The 20,449-nt window shown below is 40.2% G+C and overlaps 1 protein-coding gene across 1 annotated transcript in view; it reads left to right on the top strand.

Moving 5' to 3' along the window:
* Positions 1-873: 873 nt before the first annotated feature.
* Positions 874-20,449, top strand: part of SMARCA2 (SWI/SNF related, matrix associated, actin dependent regulator of chromatin, subfamily a, member 2) — a 109,941-nt gene continuing 90,365 nt past the window's right edge. The window contains exons 1-3 of the mRNA XM_015826093.2: positions 874-1,071; positions 11,580-11,836; positions 19,879-20,008. Coding sequence (XP_015681579.1) covers positions 11,612-11,836; positions 19,879-20,008 — 355 coding nt within the window. The 5' untranslated portion in view covers positions 874-1,071; positions 11,580-11,611. The remainder of the gene's footprint in view (positions 1,072-11,579; positions 11,837-19,878; positions 20,009-20,449) is intronic.

Here is a 20,449-nt window from a genome sequence, read left to right as displayed (position 1 = left end):
CATAAGCCCAGCTCCGCCGCAGAGTTTTCCACTGCGGTCGAGAGCAGGAAAAGGGTGGGAGTGCGATTGGCTCGCGAAAGGAGGAGAGGTAGAAGCGTCGAAGCCAGGAAGGCCCAGCTCCGGACCGTCTCGCTGCCTGACTGCCGCCGAGAGCGCCCACGCGAGACCGGAGAGCTTCGGCAAAGGGGGGGGGGGGTGTTGGGAAGCCGGGAGCGGTGAAACCAGAAATCGGTGCGCTTTTCGCTTCTTCAAAATATCCGGGGTTTATTAGTGTCTTCAAAGTCCACGGCCCCCTTTGCTTTCTTCTGCTGTCGCGGCGCGGGTCCCCCGAAGGTGTCTGGCATTGCCCGTGTTCGCGTCCTCCTTTCGCTCTCGCCGAAAGCGACCTCTCGCCTCTGTCGTGCGGATGCCCGACGCGGGCTTTTTCCTTTTACATCCCTTATTTTCTTCCCAGGGGAGGGAGAAACCGCCGAGCATTGTATTTATTTCGAAAGTTGCGGAGTGCCAATCTCAACCTTGGGGGGCTGGGGGTGGGTGGGTGGGGGAGGCGTCGTCCCGCACCCCGTGATCGGCGCGGAAACTCTAACCGCCAGGCATGAATTTGGTTCCGATTCGGCCGGGAAAGAAGGAAAAAGTTGTGGGGGTCTGGGGGAGGGAGGGGGGGTTGATGACTAAGTGCCTGGAAGAAGAGGAGGAGGAGGAGGAGGAGGATTCCACCCGAATGGTGCCGCTCGCTCCTGGTGGCTGAGCATGGCGAGCCAGCCAGGCTGGAGAAGTAGGAGGGTAGCTGGAGCCAGCCTCTCTCGCTGCTGGGAGAGAGGAAGAGGCGAGGTTTCGCGCTGGTTGGGGTGGATTTTTTTTTTTTCCTGTCTGTGCTCAGCAATGCAGAGAATCAGGAAGTCACCGCAGCCAAATAGGACTCTCGCTCTCATACAGACATGTTTGATCGTGGTGACACGATGACGGGGGAGAGATAGGCCCCGGTCTGCCATGAAAGCTCGCGATCGGCGCATCTGGCATCTCACCCACGGCGGGCGTGCCTAGATCTTCTTCGGGTGTCACTCCAGAAAGGTAAAGGTCTCTGCAGCCGTTGCTGTGGGAACCGGGTGTGGGAGGAAGGGAGAGAGACGGCGTGGGGGGAGGCTCTTTTCAACATGGACTCGGGATCGCCCACCGGGGAGGGTCGGAAACTTTCAAATCGGCTTGGCTAGATGGGCGCCCCGCCACTCGTGACTCTGCTCTCGGGGGGGGGTGCGGGTGGAGGCGGCCGGGCGTGTTGGCAAACGGAAACTTGAGGCCTATCGAGTCTATCAAACTCCAGCAAGAGTCTCTGTTGCCTCACACAAGCCACGTTTGCTAGCTGCGATCGGGTTTTGTACGTCAACGTGGGGGATCGGGGGCGACAGGCGTTCAGATGTTGTAAATCCGAAGTTACAAAACACATGGCGCGTTTTGCCTGCTCTCTAACTCCGAGTACGGAGCGGGCCGGCCAGAAGGCCCGAATCCTGCGTTTGTTCCAGGCGCGATTCGGAGCGTCGGTTGCAAACTGTTTCAGCTCCGTGAGATTATCGGCAATTTGCAACAGACAAGAGGAACTGATTAACTCCGCTGGGTAGTTTGTTTTTTTAAAAAAATACCAAATTGATTTCCGTACTTGCATTTTAATGTGATTGGGACGATTGTGTTTTCTTTTTTTAAAAAAAAAACCACCCTTACAACTATTTGAAAGTTGGGAAATGTTGCAGATTTGAAATGTGGGCCATTTGCATCAGTAACTGCAGCCGCCGAAGTTTGTGAGCCATTATTTTCTGAGGCTACTCTGTGTGTGTGTGTGTGTGTGTGAAGGTAGAGACGGCACGGGGGGGGGGGGTTTAACATGGCATTTGACATTTGCAGTCTTGTTCTCTGGCCTTCTTTCTTTTGTGTACTGTGTGCTTTAGTTCCTTCCCTTCAGTCTCCTTTAGTTCCAGCCACTAACTCCTGAGGTCTGCAAATGAATGGAGACCCAGCCTTCCATTCTTTTAGTACTATAACAGCTACATATTTGGAGGTGGGGCAGCCTTTGCTTTAGAGTTCACCTATTGTCATGCTAATTCAGGCACACTTTCTTTTGTGAATCTGATTGTCCTATTATTCCCATTTGCTTAACCCCCCTTTTCCCCTTCCTCTAGAATCCCTTTGTTACTGCAGAGAGAGAAAAATAATGTAACAGAAGGACTGAATTGGATACAGATTTTTATGTCCATCTGCAATTCATCAAACTCTGAAACCTAATAATAATAGCAATGATCCAATTCTATATGTTATGGGCATTTTAAAGCAAATTTGTAGTTAAGTGTAATCAGTTAGCAAAGAAAGGTAAACTTAACAGAGTTGAAGATAATGATTAAATAAGTATTTTTTCTGAGTTTTGACTGAGCTTCAGGTTATTGGTTATTTTATAGGCTTTATAGAAAGCTTGCACCACAACAGCATTTTCAAAATGACCTGAAATCTTTTCTTCTGTTAACTTCTGAAGTGGTTGCTGAGCATTCCTTGTTAGTCAGTGCTTTGACTTGATGCTGGCAAATGGGAAGAAAAGAAGTGTTGTAGCTAACATTTTTACATGATTAGGGCTGGAAATATATGTAATAGTTTCTTTTCGAAAATGGAATTAAATTAATACTCTCTTGACACAAAACAGACTCCTTTGGTTGATGTTGAACTTCAGATAACACAACAAATAGATGTGAGTGGATGTTTTGTCAGCACTTTTAATTTTTCTCTTGAAGGAAGTTTCTGAACATTGCTGCTGTAATCTCAGTGATCCAAGGACACTTTGCAGACTGGAATTTTTTTGTGTACATTGACATTCAGTAAAGCAGCTTTTCCCAGCTTGATGATGACTCCCAATTGGGTTGCAATTCCTCACATTCCCAGCCTATATAGCTTTCACAAACAAGAATTAGAGGAAGGAATCCAGACAGGAGAAGACCACACTGTAGTCTCATTATATTCTTGTGAGAATTTTTTATCTTGTGTTAGGCAAACTTCAGATGTATATTAGAAACAAAAATTAATAGACTGTAAATACTGTAAATCCTTCTAATATTATGGGCCACATCTAATGTAATGTGAGCAGGCTGTTTGTCTCCCCAAATCCCCCTGTACCTCTCCCTTATGCCTCCCAGGTGACTCCTAAGGGATTTGATGGGCTTGGGGATATAGGCAGCAGACGAGCTTATGCGATAATAACTGGTTAAGTCTTTAAAGTGCCAAAATATTCTTTGTTGTTTTGCTGTTTCCAGGACACTAGAAACTATAGAGTGTAAATATTACCTATGTTCTACAAACTGTAGATTGTAAATATAGCCTTTCTGAATAAAAGCAGAAGAGAGCAAATTTTAAATTCCTTAATGGGATATTGAGCATTATTAAGATGCACTCATCTTTTAAACTTATTTTGCCCTTCTCTGGCCATCTTAACAACCAAAAACCTTTATTAACCATATTTACCAGATACTGATGCAGTTTTGTGCTATTTTTTCTGCACCTGTCCACACTCTGTTTTGCACCTCTGGTTGTTTTCCTTCCTGCTCTTACAGATATACATGAGCCAGAATATAGTGCTTAAGTAATTGGCCTTATAGTTGAGCAGAGAAGTATAATTCATTCCTTTTGGCAATTCCCAAAGTAGATTATAGCCCACAGTAGAATCTTGTCTACTGCCAATAACACGTGCAAAATTTTGTACCTTGGTTGGTGGTGTTTCATGCTCCCCCTAGGGGCCTTGTCTGCAATTTGAAGAAAATACATGGATTGCTTTTAAAAACAATGATTATTTTATTCCTTTTGTGACTTAAGCTTGGAAGTAATTAGTGTTCTCTTACTGGATAGCCAGTTTGCTACTAAAATGAAGACAGACACACTAGGCATGCCTTTAAAATTAGAATTAAAGATGTGTAGGAACAGTTAAGATGATAGCTTCCCATGTGTTTAATATTTTTCACATAACATTACTAGAAAGCTTTGGGACTGCATGCATAGTTTTGTAGCAAGATGTTCTCCCTTGCTCTAGATACTGCTTTGTTTCCTGGGATTGCTTGTACAGTGGATCTTGCCAGCTAATCACATGGAAAGATTTATTCTTGGCCTCCAATGAGTGGTTAATTTCAAAGCTGCCCTAATGTTCTTGTAGCATAAGTTTGCTCCTAGTGGCTGGTCTTTATGCAGCAAAGGAAAGGAACAAACCTTTGCATACAATTAACTGTATTTCTCTGGATTACTTTGAGAGCACCTTCACCCATGCTCTTCAGCGATATACTGTAACAACCCACAAATTCAATGTTGACGTAGGTCTTCAAAGTCCTGAGTCAGACTACACAAAAGTATACATATTGATTAGACTGTTTGATGTTGGTTCATTGAAGAATAAGAAGACAAGGACCGTTAGAAGCCTGCTATTCAGTTTAACTGCAAACCTGTTCTTTTGAAAAAGAACATTTCAAGTAAGGCAATGGAAAATTCTGATCTCAAACCCTTGTATTTCAATATGTATTGATATCGGGAAGTAGATGAAGGGACAGCTGAAAGAGAAATACTTGGAGAAACTTTGAATTACAGCTTCAAGTGATTCTCTTTAGAGCGCAGATTTCAAAAATGAATTAAAAGCTGAAACATTAATGACAGAAATCAGTGATATCTGTCTATCACACCCTGATTGGCTGGAAGTACTCTTTATTATCTAAAGATTACAGGTCTCAGATTTATGGCTGATTCTTGACTAGTGCAGATTTATTGTAAAACACCAACTTTCCAGGTAAGGTAGAGAAATGTACAATAATTGCAGTTCTAGTGACATAATATAATTGCAGTGGCGTTCTACATGGAATGGAATCTGTATTATAAATGACCTACCTTGTTATGCATCTGCTGCAGTAGCATGCCTTAGATTTGTGTGTTGTCTCCTCTTCCATTCTTTCAAGCCAGCAGTAATTACAACGTTAATCCCCCACCCCTTCTTCCATACTCCATTTTTTAATTACAGCCCAGTCCTTAATTACATTTTAAACTTATAAACCAGTGTTCCCAATTGTGTCACTTTCCATATTATGTTGGGTTTTAATTCTCAGGCGGTACAGTTTACATATCTGAATGTTGTAGATTTCCCAAAACTGGGAAATGTTCTCCTAGCCTATAATCACCTAGGCCGAGAGCCTGCTTCTCCCCCCTGTATTGCTAAACTGTAATTCAGTAGGAGTCACAGCATCCTGTCTCCTGCCTTAGAGCTCATTTATGTTGAATCCTTTACAGTTACTCTTATTTTTCCTCGATAGAGGCTGTCATGAGGGCGTTATTTTGGGAAATGGCAAAGCTATTTTGTAGGACAAGAAGGAAAAGTGAAATTGCATCTGGACTCTGTTGTTAGGTCCTAGCATGGAAACAGCTTCTCTTGTCCACATCATGAACAAAGGGTTATTTAAAGGAAGTGAGGAAAATCTTTGTAGCTTATTGCCTACTTTTCCTGCATTGGGGGCTATTTTAATTGCAATTGCTACAAAAGTACTTGAGTAGGATTGGACATAGGGGAAAGGGAGAGAACGGGATCGGGCTACCAAAAAGAAAGTCAAATACAAGTAGTCCTTGACTTACTACCATAACTGGGCCCAAAATTTCTGTTGCTAAGCAAGACAAGTTAAGTGAGTTTTGCCCCATTTTATGACCTTTCTTGCCATAGTTGTTTAGTGAATGTCTGCAGTTGTTAAGTTAGTAACATAACTATACGGTGAATCTGGCTTCCCCATTGACTTTGCTTGTCAGAAGGTAGCAAAAGCTGATCACATGACCCCCGGGACACTGCAGCCGTCATAAATGCATGTCAGTTGCCAAGCATTTGAATTTTGATCATGTGCTGCAACAATTGTAAGTGTGAAAAAGTCATTTTTTTCAGTGCTGTTGTAATTTCGGTCACTAAACGGTTGTAAGTCAAGGACTGATTGTACAGTAAAATTAATAAGTTATGGTGTCTCTGGCTTTCTGGATTTCGTGTGTGCGTGCGAGAGAGAGAGAGAGAGAGAGAGAGAGAGAGAAACCTTAACAGAAAAATGATTAAAAACAACCATTTTTATTACATTGCTATTTTCATTCTCATTACAACTACTTGCTACAGTTGCTCTGTTTTTCAAAATCTGCTGGATGAGATTTTTGGAATAGGCTTAAATATAAAGAATATAGTTAATAACGGAGAAGAGTCCTTAAACAAAGTGCATTTTGCTCTCCCAAAGGGCCAAATGTAATACTGTACATGTTTTTCAGTCATCTCTTGTGATACAACTTTCGACATGCAATTTAAAAAGTTAGTCTGAAAATTGTCCTAATGTGGCATTGTTAAATGCCAATTTATGAATGCAGGACTCCATAGGTTATTATATGTAACACAATACAGGTACTCTTTGGCTAACTATGGCAATTGGGATCCAAATTTCCATTGCTAAGCAATGGGGTTGTAGAGTATAATGATATTGATCTTGTTGCTTAGTGATAGAAGTTCCTGCACTTCCCAGTTGTAATTGTTAAGCAAATCGCATGTTGTTAAACGAGGATTTCAATCATTCCCATTTGTGCTGGTTTCCTTATTGACTTTGCTTGTAAGTAGCCAACAAAGAAGGTCACAAATGTTGGCCATGTGACCACAGGGATGCTGTGATGGCTGGAACTTCGAGGAATGGTGGTAAGTATCACTCATTCAATGCTGGCGCAAGTTCAGTGCTGAATGACTTGTCATTAAACAAGGACCACATGAATTTATGACAGCTGCAGTGTCCCAGGGTCATGTGATCACCTTTTGCGACCTTCTGACAAGCAAAGTCAGCGGGGAAGTCAGATTCACCGTACAGTCATGTTATTCACTTAACAACACTGGCAAGAAAGGTTGTAAAATAGGGCAAAAATCAACACACGTTTCAGTTAGCAACAGAAATATGGGGCTGAATTGTGGTTGTACGTTGAAGGGTACCTGTATATGTATATGTCTACCTTTGTTTTAGGTAGACCTTTGGTCTTTTGCTATTAAGTGGTTTGGTTTTATTTTATAATTCTGGCAACGTATCAGTAATATAAATTATGGTGGCATTTTGGCGCCGATAGGCTTCCTTGTGTGTACAGACCTTTGTCATGAATTGTTCATGGCTTGAGACATTCTGTTTTGCAGTCTCTATTTCAAAGGGAGACATGCCACTGTAGGCTAAATGTGTGCAAGAAAAAAAGAATCTTAATTTAAAATGTGTTTAAAGGAAAAGCCACAAAGTGATTCTGGCCATTACGTTTATCTCTTCATTTTCATCTGGCTCCCTTTTCATCTGGCTTCTTCTTTCTTTCTTTCTTTTTTTCCTCATCTGCAGTTACAATAATAACTTCTCTGATGAAACTTGGAAGATTTTCACAAGTGGGAGCAATTGCTATATTTGTATAGGTATTTTTTCTACTAGTACTCTATATCTGTATTAGGAGGGTTTCTGGAACATAATGAAAACCATCCAAATCTCGCCGTCCCTGAGAGATGGGCCAATTTCCCCAGAATAATCTAACAGATGTGGTTATATCATATGCTGGGAACACTAGAAAGAGCACATGGTGAGATGCAAGTGCTGGCAGCAACGGCGGCTGGCACTGCATGAAAGTAATGTAACTTATATTGTAGGCTTGGTGTGTGTGAAGAGACTGAAGCTCAGAATTCAGTCACTCCATTAAAAGGATTACAGCAGTTTGGACTGCAGTGCTTCCATTTTATGTAAATGCAGGCAGTTTTTGCACTTCCTGATAACTGAACTAGTATGTTGTTAGTGCCCATTCGTGCAACGAATGCCACTTTTTACAAGAAAATGCCTTTCGTTTAAGATGTACATGCGACTTAGACCTGTCCTCAAGCATGACACTGGATAAAACTGATCCAATTTGGGAAGAAAAAGAACAAAACTCTGTGCATAGAACACAAAGCAGTATTACGTCTCCAAGCTTACAGTCAATGACCACCAATATTTTTAATAGATAATCTTGCATGTGGCGGCGTAGTAGTTGAATGCAGTATTGCAGGCTAACTCTGCCCACAGCCAAGAATTCAATCCTGACCGATTTAAGGTTGACTCAGCCTTCTTTCCTTCCTTCCTAGAACCCAGATTGTTGGGGGCAATATGCTGACCTTGTAAACTGCTCAGAGAGTGGGGTAAAACACTATGGAGTGATATATAAGCCTGTGATTGCTATTGCTGTAGTCTTAGCGGTATCTCCAAGATCCAGTGCTTTCATCTGAATGACAGAAGCAATGTTGTGCTTTCGTTGTACAAACTTCTTTCCTGCTCTATATGGTGTGCAATGGCATCGTGTCTATACAAGTGGGAAGGAACTTGTGCCATAATAATATGACCTCGTTTCAGTTATTTGGCTTCCCCTCCCCCCCCGAGATCCTTTTGTAGATGCCTCTGGAATATGGAGTAGTTCTTCAAATATAGTAAGAGCAGGTTGTGTACAACGCAGAAATAATGTTATCCTATGAGGTTGAACAAAAAAATATTGAAACAATTATACAAGGTATTCTACTGAAGGGGCTTATTTGATAGGGGGGGGGGACTGAAGAGTTGCCCCCAGAATACAATTATAGCACAATTCTAACAGTTGGAAAGATGCTCACACTTTTTAGCCATCTAATGTGGTAATTTTAGATGTTATGCTGAACCAGTTTTCAACTTAGTGGTACTATGGTTAACATTTACCAAAACAATAGACTAGAGTAAGTTTGCAGTGCATACTGTTTGCAGACAATGCAAGGCTGATTGCAGGCTTTGGTTAAAACACAGTAGGATAGTAATATGAAGGGATTGTTTAAACTGATAGCAGTGCCATTTTTTTTTAACCTTAATTTTCCCCCAGAATGTGGGCATTTTGACACATAGAAAAGGAAACCTAGTGGCCTTCCATAGGTTACTGTACAGTAACTTCCAGCAACCCTCACCACTGCCTAGGCTGGATGGGATTGCTAGGAGTTGTTCTTTTGTGAGCCACAGAACATGGTTGTTTTAGAGTGCCCCCTGCCCCTCCAAAGTTTTCTTGCAGATACCATGTAATTGACCTAGTAGGTACGGTTATGTACATATAACCATTGTGACAATGGTTAGTTAGTACTGTGTGGCACAGATTAGTCTCTGGGGCAGGGGTAGGCAACCTTAGCTCTTTTATGACTCGTGGACTTCAACTCCCAGAATTCCTGAGCCAGCATGGCTGGCTCAGGAATTCTGGGAGTTGAAGTCCACGAGTCATAAAAGAGCCAAGGTTGCCTACCCCTGCCCTGGGGCATTCTGTATCTTTGTTTAAAGCTTCAGAGGTAATTCCGTATCTTGCCCTGCAAGGAATGAGCTCCCAAGTCAGTTTATTTCTAGCGAGTTTCTCTTGTATATGAAGTGAATGATCGCTCTTTTCTGTCTTATCAGAGAAAAGCATAAAGGCATAGGAATGTGAAGTTTTAAAACAATGTAGTAAAACTGTTGAGTTTTGTTGCATATTCAGGCGCTCTTGTTAAGTCACTAATCCTGATTAAAAAAATCAAATAGTGGGTTCACGTCTTGTCAGCTTTGGGGGAATTAGTTCCCAAATAGTTAGGACCCACATAACCTGGTGGGTATATCCATGTCAGCTGAGACAACAGAGCTGAAACTAGGTCAGAGGTCACTTCTGAAAGTAGCAACTGAGTTGCTTAGTCTGACAGGGTGCCTGCTAAGAACTAGCCCTGCTATTACTAGATTGGACTTTATTAAGTAGCCTTCAGCCTGAAACTTTGGGGCAAAAACAAATCTTTGTACTTAGCAGTTGTAGGAACTTCCAGCTAATAATTATTTCCCTTTCCATAACTTGTGTGACATCTTATAAATTTGCCTGAATCTCACTTCAGGGTTAGAACAGAGTGGGCATCTTTAGACTGCCCCTGAAAATGTCATTTTCCATTTCCTCTCACAAAACTCTTGAAATATCATCACCTTTCAGTGATGCCACCTGCAGCTTTTAGGCTGCGAATATTGTCTACTTGGCTTAATATATGTGGCAGCAAAGATGAGGTAATTTACAAATATGTTGGATTTCAAGTCCCATCACCCCTCAACTTGCATGACTTTTGATTTTTTATATATTTATTTTGTTTTATCAACAAGGAAAAAAAATGAAAAACATACATCCAATACTAACTACTACAAAAGAAAAAAAATAACCCAGATGTCAAATAAATTTAACAATAAATATATAGAATCCACCTTAGCTGGATGCTGAGAAAGGGGAAAAAACCCAAGAAAATTGATAAATTCTCCTCATTATATAATGGGTCTACAAATAATTATAAGCTTTCCCATCCTGATTTAACAAAAATACTATATTAAATAAACAAATGTTCCAAGTGAGGGGATCACGATCTGATAATCAACCCAACCCAACACCTGATCATAGAATATTTTTTTAAAAAAAGCAAAAAAACAGTCAATAGATTAACCCAAGCATTACACTAATCTTCAGATCCCTCTGTTAACCATCTGTTATTGTATTTGACATGTAGAAAGTCCATAAACGGCTTCCAGTCTCTTATAAAACTAGTCCATTGTCTCTAATCAAAGCATCTCTGCTAATTCAGTCATTAACTTGCATGACTTTTGAAAGTCAACACATCTGGAGGGCTCCAAAGTGGGGAATGCTAATTTTACAGATATACTTGCAAAAAGCAGAGTATTTGTAAGATGAGTTATTCTGAGCAAAAATGTGCCCCATTGAGAGAAGAAAAACTCTGCTTTCCTTTTCTGAGAGTTTGCTCTCAACTGAAATTCAGTTTGGTAGGAGAAGGAAGGAGTATTAGGTATGTTCACCGCCTTGAATTATTTATAAAAAAAATAAAGGTGGGATAAAACTGTAAATTAAATAAATAAATAAATAAATGGCATGCGATTGCAGTCCTTGGGAATGTATAACTCAGGGTGCATCAAATATTCATTAAGTTTGTAGCATGTCTTTATATTGCTTGACGTAAAAAGGCAATAACACATGCTTTGGCATTAATTGTTTTTGTCTAGACAATCACTTTTTCTGACAGATACAAACATACACTCGGAATGACATTGTTATTGTTTGTTTATCCTTGTATTTATTATCCTGTATAGTTAATTGTTAATAGGGAGATGGGGAATTTGAGAATCATGGTATTTATAAGAGCTGCCTTAAATAAAAAGGAATTTAGTGACTTTTTTTTTTGAAAAGCTGATAATTCTTATTTATTTGGGTATATATGTTATATAATCTTCCTTTCAGTGCAAGACTCCCAAGGTGATACTCAATTTAAAAAACACGCAAACCATGTATTATAATTTTCTTCCAAAAGACTCAATTTATTTTAGCCCTGTTTCATAGAGTGGACTCCCGATATAAATGAGTAATTTCACTTTGACATATATTTTATTTTGATATAGAACCACTTGACGTTCATGCGCAATTATTTCTTTAAATGTCATATATCTTTCTTTCCTAGTGGCGAACAACTTAAATTTAGATGTGTTCTTTTTTTCCCTTCACTACAGCTTGGTCACTGATTCCAAGAGAGACAGAGTAGATGTCTACACCAACTGATCCTACTACAATGCCTCATCCAGGCCCTTCACCAGGGCCAGGACCATCTCCGGGACCGATCCTAGGTCCCAGCCCAGGACCTGGGCCATCACCAAGCTCAGTACATAGCATGATGGGACCAAGTCCTGGACCTCCAAGTGTTCCACATCCAATGCCATCTATGGGACCGGGTGATTATTCACAGGAAGGCATGCACCAAATGCACAAAGTAAGTATTACTACCAAATGTTTCACATTCTGCATCACAATTGTGATGGAAAACTAAAACTATCACTTGTCATCGTAAATATTGCTATCAGTTTTACATATCCAAATCGTTCATTAAGTACTGTGATTTTGAGGTGTGAATTCCAGAGCATAAATTAAGACTTGCTTGTGGCAGTTGTGGTTAATGTTCCTCAGTGAGATAATTTAATTTAGCATACTTTGGAGTACATATGTTTAAATTCAGTACAGCATTCTCTGAAGTGAACATGTGTATGATTCACCTTTTTTTTTTTTTTTGGAAAAAGGATACTATTTTAGAAGATAAAAACAGAATATTTCATTTTTAAGACTCACCTCATACAAATAGGCACCGGCTTCTTATTATCCTATGGAATTTTATAGTAACAACATTTAAGATCCAGGAATTATGACAGTGCAGTATTCTGCTCATAATATAGGTTTATAAATGCCGGAGTGCCTTAGGAAAATAAGACCACATCCAATATTGTAGAATGGTATCATAATTAAATTGGAGATTTTCTTTCTTTTCCTTCTTTATTTGGTGTTCTCTCTCTTTCTATTATGGTTATATAAGATTTATTTTATTTATTTAAAACATTTATATAGCCACCCATCTTTCAACCAACTCTGGGTGGTTCCCAATAAAAAATTAAAAGACATATAAAATTATATTAAAGCTTATAAAGCTCAACTGATTAAAACGTGAAAACAACAAAAATGTGGGGCCAAATCAGTTCTAATGTGTGATTATCTAGTCTTCTACCAATATGTGGGGAGGTCTTCAATGTCTTACAGAAGGCTAAAAGCCAAACCTCAGGAGGAAGAGTGTTTCATAGGGAAGGGGCTGCCATGGGAGCTTCCTAGCTCCCATCAGATGACAATGTTTGGGGGAAGGGATTATGAGCGTGCCCACCCTATCTGGCCTGATAGGATGGGTAATATCCTTAGGGAAAGACAGTCCGACAGATAAAACCTTGCCCTGCGCCATATAGGTCTTTAAAGATAATTATCAGCACCTTCAACTGCATCTGGAAAGAAACTGAAGGCCAGTGCAGCTCATGCAACAGTGGTGTTACATGGGTAAACCTAGAGGTCCCCATTACTGTGTATGCTGCTGCTGCTGCTGTATTGTGGACCAGTTGAAGTTTCTGGGTGGTCTTCAAGAGCATCCCATGTGGAGCACAATGCTCTACATGGGAGGTGATCAAGGCATGAGTGACCGTTAAGCAAAGTCTCCTATTCCAGGAAAGTGTGCAGTTGGCAAACCACACAAATCTGTGCAAAGGCCCTCCTCCCTAGCCATGACTGCCATCTGTTCCTTAGGAGCTATGAGTCCAGGATCCCCCAGTGCACCAACTCAGTCAGGGTAAATACCACCTGTCCAAAATCAAAGATAAAGAATCATCTGGTCCTGGAGAGCAAAAAAAAGCCATATCCACTCTGTGTTGCCAGGGTTACCTGAAAGCCGGTTTCTTCCCATCCAGACTCTTATAGTCTCCAAGCACTTGGCCAGCACTGCCACTACATCATTTGTCTGGCTAGGGGTAGAGATATATAATTGAGTATCTTCAGCATACTAATGATCCTGGACCCTATATAGATGGACAACTTCCCCTAATGGTTTCATGTAAATGTCAAAAAGGAGCGACTAGAGGCTCAGCTCAAGCCCTGAGACACCCCACATTGCAGAGGTCTAAGGCTGAACTTCTCTCCTACTAACACCAATTGTAACTAGCCATGGAGGAAAGAGGAGAATCATCATAACACAGTTCCTTCCACTCCTAATCCCCAAAGTTGGTCCAGAAGAATACCATAGTCAATGCTATTGAAAGCCGTTGAAAGATCTAGGAGGGCCAGAATGTTGCACTGCTTCTATCCCAAGCCCTCCAAAGGTCATCAACAAGTGCGACTAAGGCCTTTCAGTGCTGTGATCATCCCCTTGGCCTGAATCCAGACTGAAAAGGGTCCAGGTAATCCACTTCATCCGGAGCCCTTCTATAGCTTTGCACCAACCACCCTCTCAATAAAGGTAAAGATTTTAGGATATGGTGCTCATCTCCGTTTCTTGGCCAAGGGAGTCAGCATTGTCCACAGAAAATTTCTGTGGTCATGTGGCCATCATGACTATACGCCAGAAGTACACAGAATGATGTTACCTTCCCACNTCCAGGTAATCCACTTCATCCGGAGCCCTTCTATAGCTTTGCACCAACCACCCTCTCAATAAAGGTAAAGATTTTAGGATATGGTGCTCATCTCCGTTTCTTGGCCAAGGGAGTCAGCATTGTCCACAGAAAATTTCTGTGGTCATGTGGCCATCATGACTATACGCCAGAAGTACACAGAATGATGTTACCTTCCCACCAAAGTGGGACCTATTAATGTACTTGTATTTGCATGCTTTCGAACTGCTAGGCGGGCAGGAGCTGGGGCAAGGAATAGGAGCTCACCCATTACGCAGAGCTCGGGTCTTGAACCCCGGACTGTCAGCTCTCCAGCTGACAAGCTCAGCATCTTTAACCACTGAGACATCGCACCCCGACCCTCTCAATAATCTTCCCTTAAAAGGCAAGATTGGAGACTGGACAAAAGAGACTTTTATCTCTTGTACATCAAAGCAGATTTTTCTTAATCGTATTTAGCTGTTTTTCTGGAGTTTTTCCATACTTGTTTTCTTCACCTGCTTGTGATATTGGGCCAGTTAGATTTAACCGTAACTAATGTTCAGGTGGTTAAGATCAAACAAAAATTAGTTTTCTGTGATATTAAATTGTCACAGTACGTTTTTCTGAGGTGTTCAGAATCCTTCATATACCAGGCTTAACTGCCAATAGGGTCAACTAAGAGTATACATAGGATAGTATATATCAGTGGTGGCGAACCTTTTAGAGACCGAGTGCCCAAACTGCAACCCAAAACCCACTTATGCATTGAACCTCTTTTTTTTGCATATGGCAGCGGAGGCCTAAAGCGAAAAGGTTTTATAAAACCTAGCTGAAGGCCTAGGACTGGGGCTGCGGCGCACATGCCCACAGAGAGGGCTCTGAGTGCCGCCTCTGGCACCTGTGCCATAGGTTCACCACCCCTGGTATATATCATTTGAAAGCTAGAATTTGGAGAGTCCTATAGACAGCATCAGAATCAATGGAACAGAGACTATAATTATTATATGTACACAGCCTTGAAATCTCTATATGGTACATTCAGCTACCTTCAAGGACAGTGAGGCCATGATAGATACCATGGATCTTAATGAGGCTGTAAAGTTTGACTTGGAATTGAACTGTCAGGGAAGCTGTATCTGGAGCAAAGTCTGGGGCAAAGTCTGGGGCAAAGTCTGGGCCATTGGGGAAGACTACAATGGCCTTGGAAGAAAACAGTCTTTAGTCTGATTTTTGTTCTATACTACAGATAGGAATCCTTTCATAAATATCCATTTGTGAGAAGCAAAGTTCATCCTTTTTGAGATATAATGTAATGGAACAATTGTTCTAGTGTAAAGAATAACTTAGAATTCTAGCATAGTAGTGGACAATTTTTTTATTTTAGGGACTATATTTTTTCTTCTTACTTGCCGAGGTGGTACACAAGTGTCATAGCTATTGATGTGATATCAATTAGTGGGCTATCTGAAATGTTCAAATCCACTTTTTTCCATAGAGAAGCTTGACGGTTAAAGAATAAAAAGTTGCCCTTCCAAAACAGAAGATATGGAGTACAGTTGGAGTTTTAAATGGCACTCATTTGCTTCTCAAAATCCTCATCTCCAAATTTAAAATAAAGTGTGCAAGTTTGGCTTGCCAACTTGGAGTACACATAGAGTATATGTGGAGAGTGTATCTGCTCTGTATGGACCACACATCTCTGCTCAAGTGCATTTTCTTCCTCAATAACCAAGGGAGTATGCTTACAAACTACAGTTAGCAGGCATCTTTCACTATGGCTACCCGTTCATCCTTCTTGCCTGGAGAACTATTTTTTGTTAAAAATCAACAAGACATTAATTAGCAAACTCAGCGGCCCATTAAGGTGACAAGAAAAGCAACAGAAAATGCTATATAGAAGTCATCCTTAGAGTCCTCTTCTAAGAAAAAAGACAGTAGCAATTAAAACAGTTTAAACACAAGGCCTTACCAGTCACTTTCAGTTTAGTCTCTTCCCCTTCCTACCTCCAAATTTGTAGAATCTTTGATGACTGGACATCTACATGCCTATACTTTTCTTGTTATCGAGGCACTTAACTATAAGGTACTATAAGATGACGGGGCACTGAATCAATTATTACTGCCTCAGCAACAGAAATACAGGGCATAAGCAGCGTTCTGGTCACCGGATGTCCTATTAATTTGGTTCTGGTCAGGATACTCCTTGTGCATCATTTCTTTTGCTGAGACAATAAGAATTGATTCTCTTCAATTTTCTCACTTTCCTCCTCATGAAGGCTTTGGCATTCTTTAAACTCTGCAATTCAACAGGCGGGTGCCTACTTCATCAACACTTAACAGCCTGAAGGGAAGTCTCTGCATTCAAGAACTGAACACATTGATCAATGTGGAACCCTTTCCTTTTTTCGCTTGATAAGTTTATAAAGATAAACAGGCAGCTCTCCTGAAAGACCAATAAAGCATAAGTGTTGCTCAGAAGCTTTGTTTTTCAACACAGCCGGATATGGAAGATTTAAAAGTGTAGGTGCCTTGTAGATGCCCTACTTTGTAGATTCATTGTCCCAAATGAATGCCAGCATTGTGGCATTGAAATCTTTTCTGCCTATTCAGTTTTTGCCAATCCATCCCTCTCTGGTTTGAGGGACTTAAACCTTTTTTAATGGCTCTCTGGAGCCTCTTCTGACCATGATTGCTGAACCCTTGACAGCACAATTTCTTGCTGATTTGAATGGGAAAAAGCTGAAACCAGCATTATAAAAACAGTATTTTTTTAAATGGCTTTATTTTGGTTGCAACTCTTTCTTACTTCTCCCAGAAATATGTCTCTGGGAGAGAGTAAGGACAAAAATAATCTTTCAAAATTCTTATAATCACTGCAATCGTTTTAGGATTTAACTATCTCTTGGAAACTGTCTGTTAACTTTATCATTTGCATTTAGCAGACAGTTCATTTATCATTTCTGAAGATGTATTTGCTGTGTCTCAAACTGCTTTCATAAGCTGTGATTTGGTATTTTTTCCTCCATTAGAATGGGGTGGATAAAATATGACTTTGATTGGGGATAGAATTTTTCTTCCTTAATACTTGTATCAACTGTGCAGACAATTAATATGTGTTTTGTAGACACTATCCAATCAGAATGAAGTACTTAAAAAAATCAATGATATTTTAATTAAAAAAACACCTCTTGTTGAAATCAATGGAACTTTAATTTGCTTAATTTTAGATGGATTATCCCTAATACAATGTTCATGATTTTGTAAACTTTCTGAAGTACTATTTCTTTTTATTTTTTTCCATTACATTAACTATTTTCTGGTATGGCTTTTGAATTAAATTATTTTGAGATGTCTCATACACAACAGGCATCCGTTATGATTTACAAAACAATCGAAAATATTGATAGAGGGCAACACCAATTATTGGTGCCAGCCTTTCTTCCCAGTTGTTGAAGTTGATTAAACCTGAAATCTTAAAAAAGTAGGAATTAATGTTTTGTATTTCTGTGCTGTGTAGTGCCACATGCTCAAATATACTGCAGTTTTAATTCATTAATTTAGCACTAGGGTATTGAATTAAGTAACAGCCTGCTTGTCTCTTGATTTTTTTGATATATTAATCCTGTTTTTGTAACTTCTGAAGACTATTAAGAGATGATTAATATGCATCAGTTTCTCTCCTGTAATTAATCTCTCAGGGCTTCCTCATCCCACCTTCTGGCTTCTTTTCAGTTCTTAACTGATCTACTTAACTGTCACGGAACTTTCTGAATCTTTAAGAGCCCATATTAAACAAGGGGATAAAACTCCTTGCATCAGAGAATAATATATAGTTGAGTGTTTTATGCCCTACAGATACAGCCATTCAATTTTCTTTGTATCTCAGCTCAACTTTGAAACAGGAAGTAGACATTTGGTGCTTGTAACTTTAGAATATCTTATCCCAGATTCACCTTTGATAGGTCTCCATTGAAACTAGCTCAATGGACTTCCTGAAAGAGTCCCTCTGTTATTTTCTTGATAATTATGAGTAGTTTCCTCAGTCTGTTTTAAGGATCAAAGCTTATCCAGTCTTTGTACATTGCTAGCTCTGTAGCTTTAACTACATGTTTTTTTTTTTGTTTTAAAAAGAATACTGTCATTCTAAATGGAAAAAGGGGTTTTGAATAACCCACTGTTAAGAGGAATAGATAAATTTTAAAACAGCAGTTTTGCATGATGGGTATTTGTGGCAGAGCAAAAATGAGCAAATCCTGAGTTACGCATCAGAAATCTGAAATTGTTGTGTTTTTTCTCCTTAGTAAGCTTTTAATTTTCCTCAGTTTTTATTCTCTTTTTAATCTCTTATCTTTTCCCACCTTTCCCTTTTCCACTCCCCAATTCCTTTCCTAGCAGTCAGTCTGTATGTGTGTACCTGTGCGCGCGTACACACACACACACACACAGACATTTTGGGATCTAAAACCTGCTAATGGTGTGGGGTTGGCTGAGAGTTGTTGTTGTGAGAAACCTGAGTCCTTCAGTTTTGCATGTGTGGAGAGGAGACAGTCTTTAGAGAGCACTGCACATATGTTTGTTTAGACACTCTCGGAGCAACTATTAAATGTTTCTTCCCTCTGAAATAGCATTTCCCCTGGGCTCTCCCCTCAGAAGTGAGGAAAATCTTTTTATTTTACCCTCTGGTGATGATTCAATTCAGAAGCCTTCAGGTTTCCTTCCTGCCTTTTTCTCTTTGAATGCAGGGTGGGTTTCACCTTGTCCTCATATGGCAGCATGGCTGGCTCAGGAATTCTGGGAGTTGAAGTCCACGAGTCTTAAAAGAGCCAAGGTTGCTTACTCCTGGGTTAGTCACACGTTGTTAAGTTAATCCAGCTTCCCCATTGACTTTGCTTGTCAGAAGGTCGTGAAAGGCAATCCCATGACCCTGGGACAATACAACTGGCGTAAATACATGCCAGTTGCCAAGCATCTAAATTTTGATCACGTGACCACAGGGATGCTGCAGTAGTTGTAAGTGTGCAGAATGGTCATAAGTCACTTTTTCAGAGCTGTTGTTACTTTGAACACTACCTGTAGCTTCATTTGGTCCCCTGGGTAGTTGAAAAAAGATTGACTGTGGTAACAAAACATAATTTTTCCAGCATGGCAGTATTTATTAGAGATGAAAATTAAGCCCAAGGCTCCTGTGAGGGCCTCTGTTCCCAGACAACACAGCCATTGCTGTAAATTCTGGAAACTGGACTATTCACATGGAGGATAGTGAGGCTGGAGAAGGCTGGGTAACCTTTTTTAAAAAAAATTCTGGTTAGTGATACTTGCCTCTGTAGTTCAAAACGCAGATTATTGTTGATATTGCTGCCAAAATGTAGCTCACTACAAGTGTCCACATATAATAAATGCTTGGGGGAAGAGAAAAAGAAGAATGTTCAGGCATGTATTTAAAATATCAGTAACTCAGCCTTCCCTTGTCACTTCCCGAAGTGTGGGGGTTATAACTCTCATAGATCCCAGCCAGCATAAAAAAAGAGATAAAATTATATAATTTCAGAAAATACTGCTGCTATAGCATATTAAGGTCAGTTTCATTCGCTTTCTGATTTCCTATTAATGCTGACTGGGTTTTTTGCTTGATGTTTTCATGCACATTTTGGTCTGATTTTTAATACTATTTTGTGCTTGTTTATTTGTATGAATGTGTTTTAAGTATTGCAATTTACTATAAATCTTCATGATGGAGCAAGCCAAAGCAGCACATTGCTTAAGCATTTATTAGAGGCAGGAATGCGACTGGAGGAAGGCAGGATGTAAATCCAAGAAACGTAATAAGAATTTTAAAAAAATTGTTTTCCTCTTACAGCCTATTGATGGTTTGCACGAAAAAGGGATGGTTGAAGATCTACATAACAGTTCCATGAAGGCTGCAAACATGCGACCTCCTCTTCCTGGCATGGGACCACCTCAGAGTCCAATGGATCAACACAGTCAAGGTTTATAGTTTTGTCCTATTTTAGATTACTCTTAAAATTGTGAAATTATAGGCCTTTTTTTTTGACATGAGAACTGATGGCTTTTAAGCCTTGTTGCTTTTGTGTTACAGATAAACCTTTGAAGATATAAATAATATTTGGTAGAGGATGTTTGTTTGAAGCGATAAGTTCAAAATGATGCAGAAAATGAAAAATTGAGACTTTTGTTTTTCTTAGTTATTCATCAGTGTCAGTTACTTTAAGATCTAGAGAAAGTAATATGTGGTTCGCTCATTGCTTTGAATGCGGAAAGCCACAAGCTAATGTTGGAGTAGGATTGGCTATGGCTGCAGGCTTGACTGGAAAATTGAAAAATGTAGCACTAGCAATAGCATTTAGGCCAAGGGTGTCAAACTCAATTTCATTGAGGGCCACATCAGCATTGCGGTTGCCCTCGGGGGG

The sequence above is a fragment of the Protobothrops mucrosquamatus genome, unplaced genomic scaffold (assembly GCF_001527695.2).
Source record: "Protobothrops mucrosquamatus isolate PMUCROS unplaced genomic scaffold, P.Mucros_1.0 scaffold_205, whole genome shotgun sequence".
Classification (NCBI taxonomy): Eukaryota; Metazoa; Chordata; class Lepidosauria; order Squamata; family Viperidae; genus Protobothrops; species Protobothrops mucrosquamatus.
This window is presented reverse-complemented; position numbering and strand designations above follow the sequence as displayed.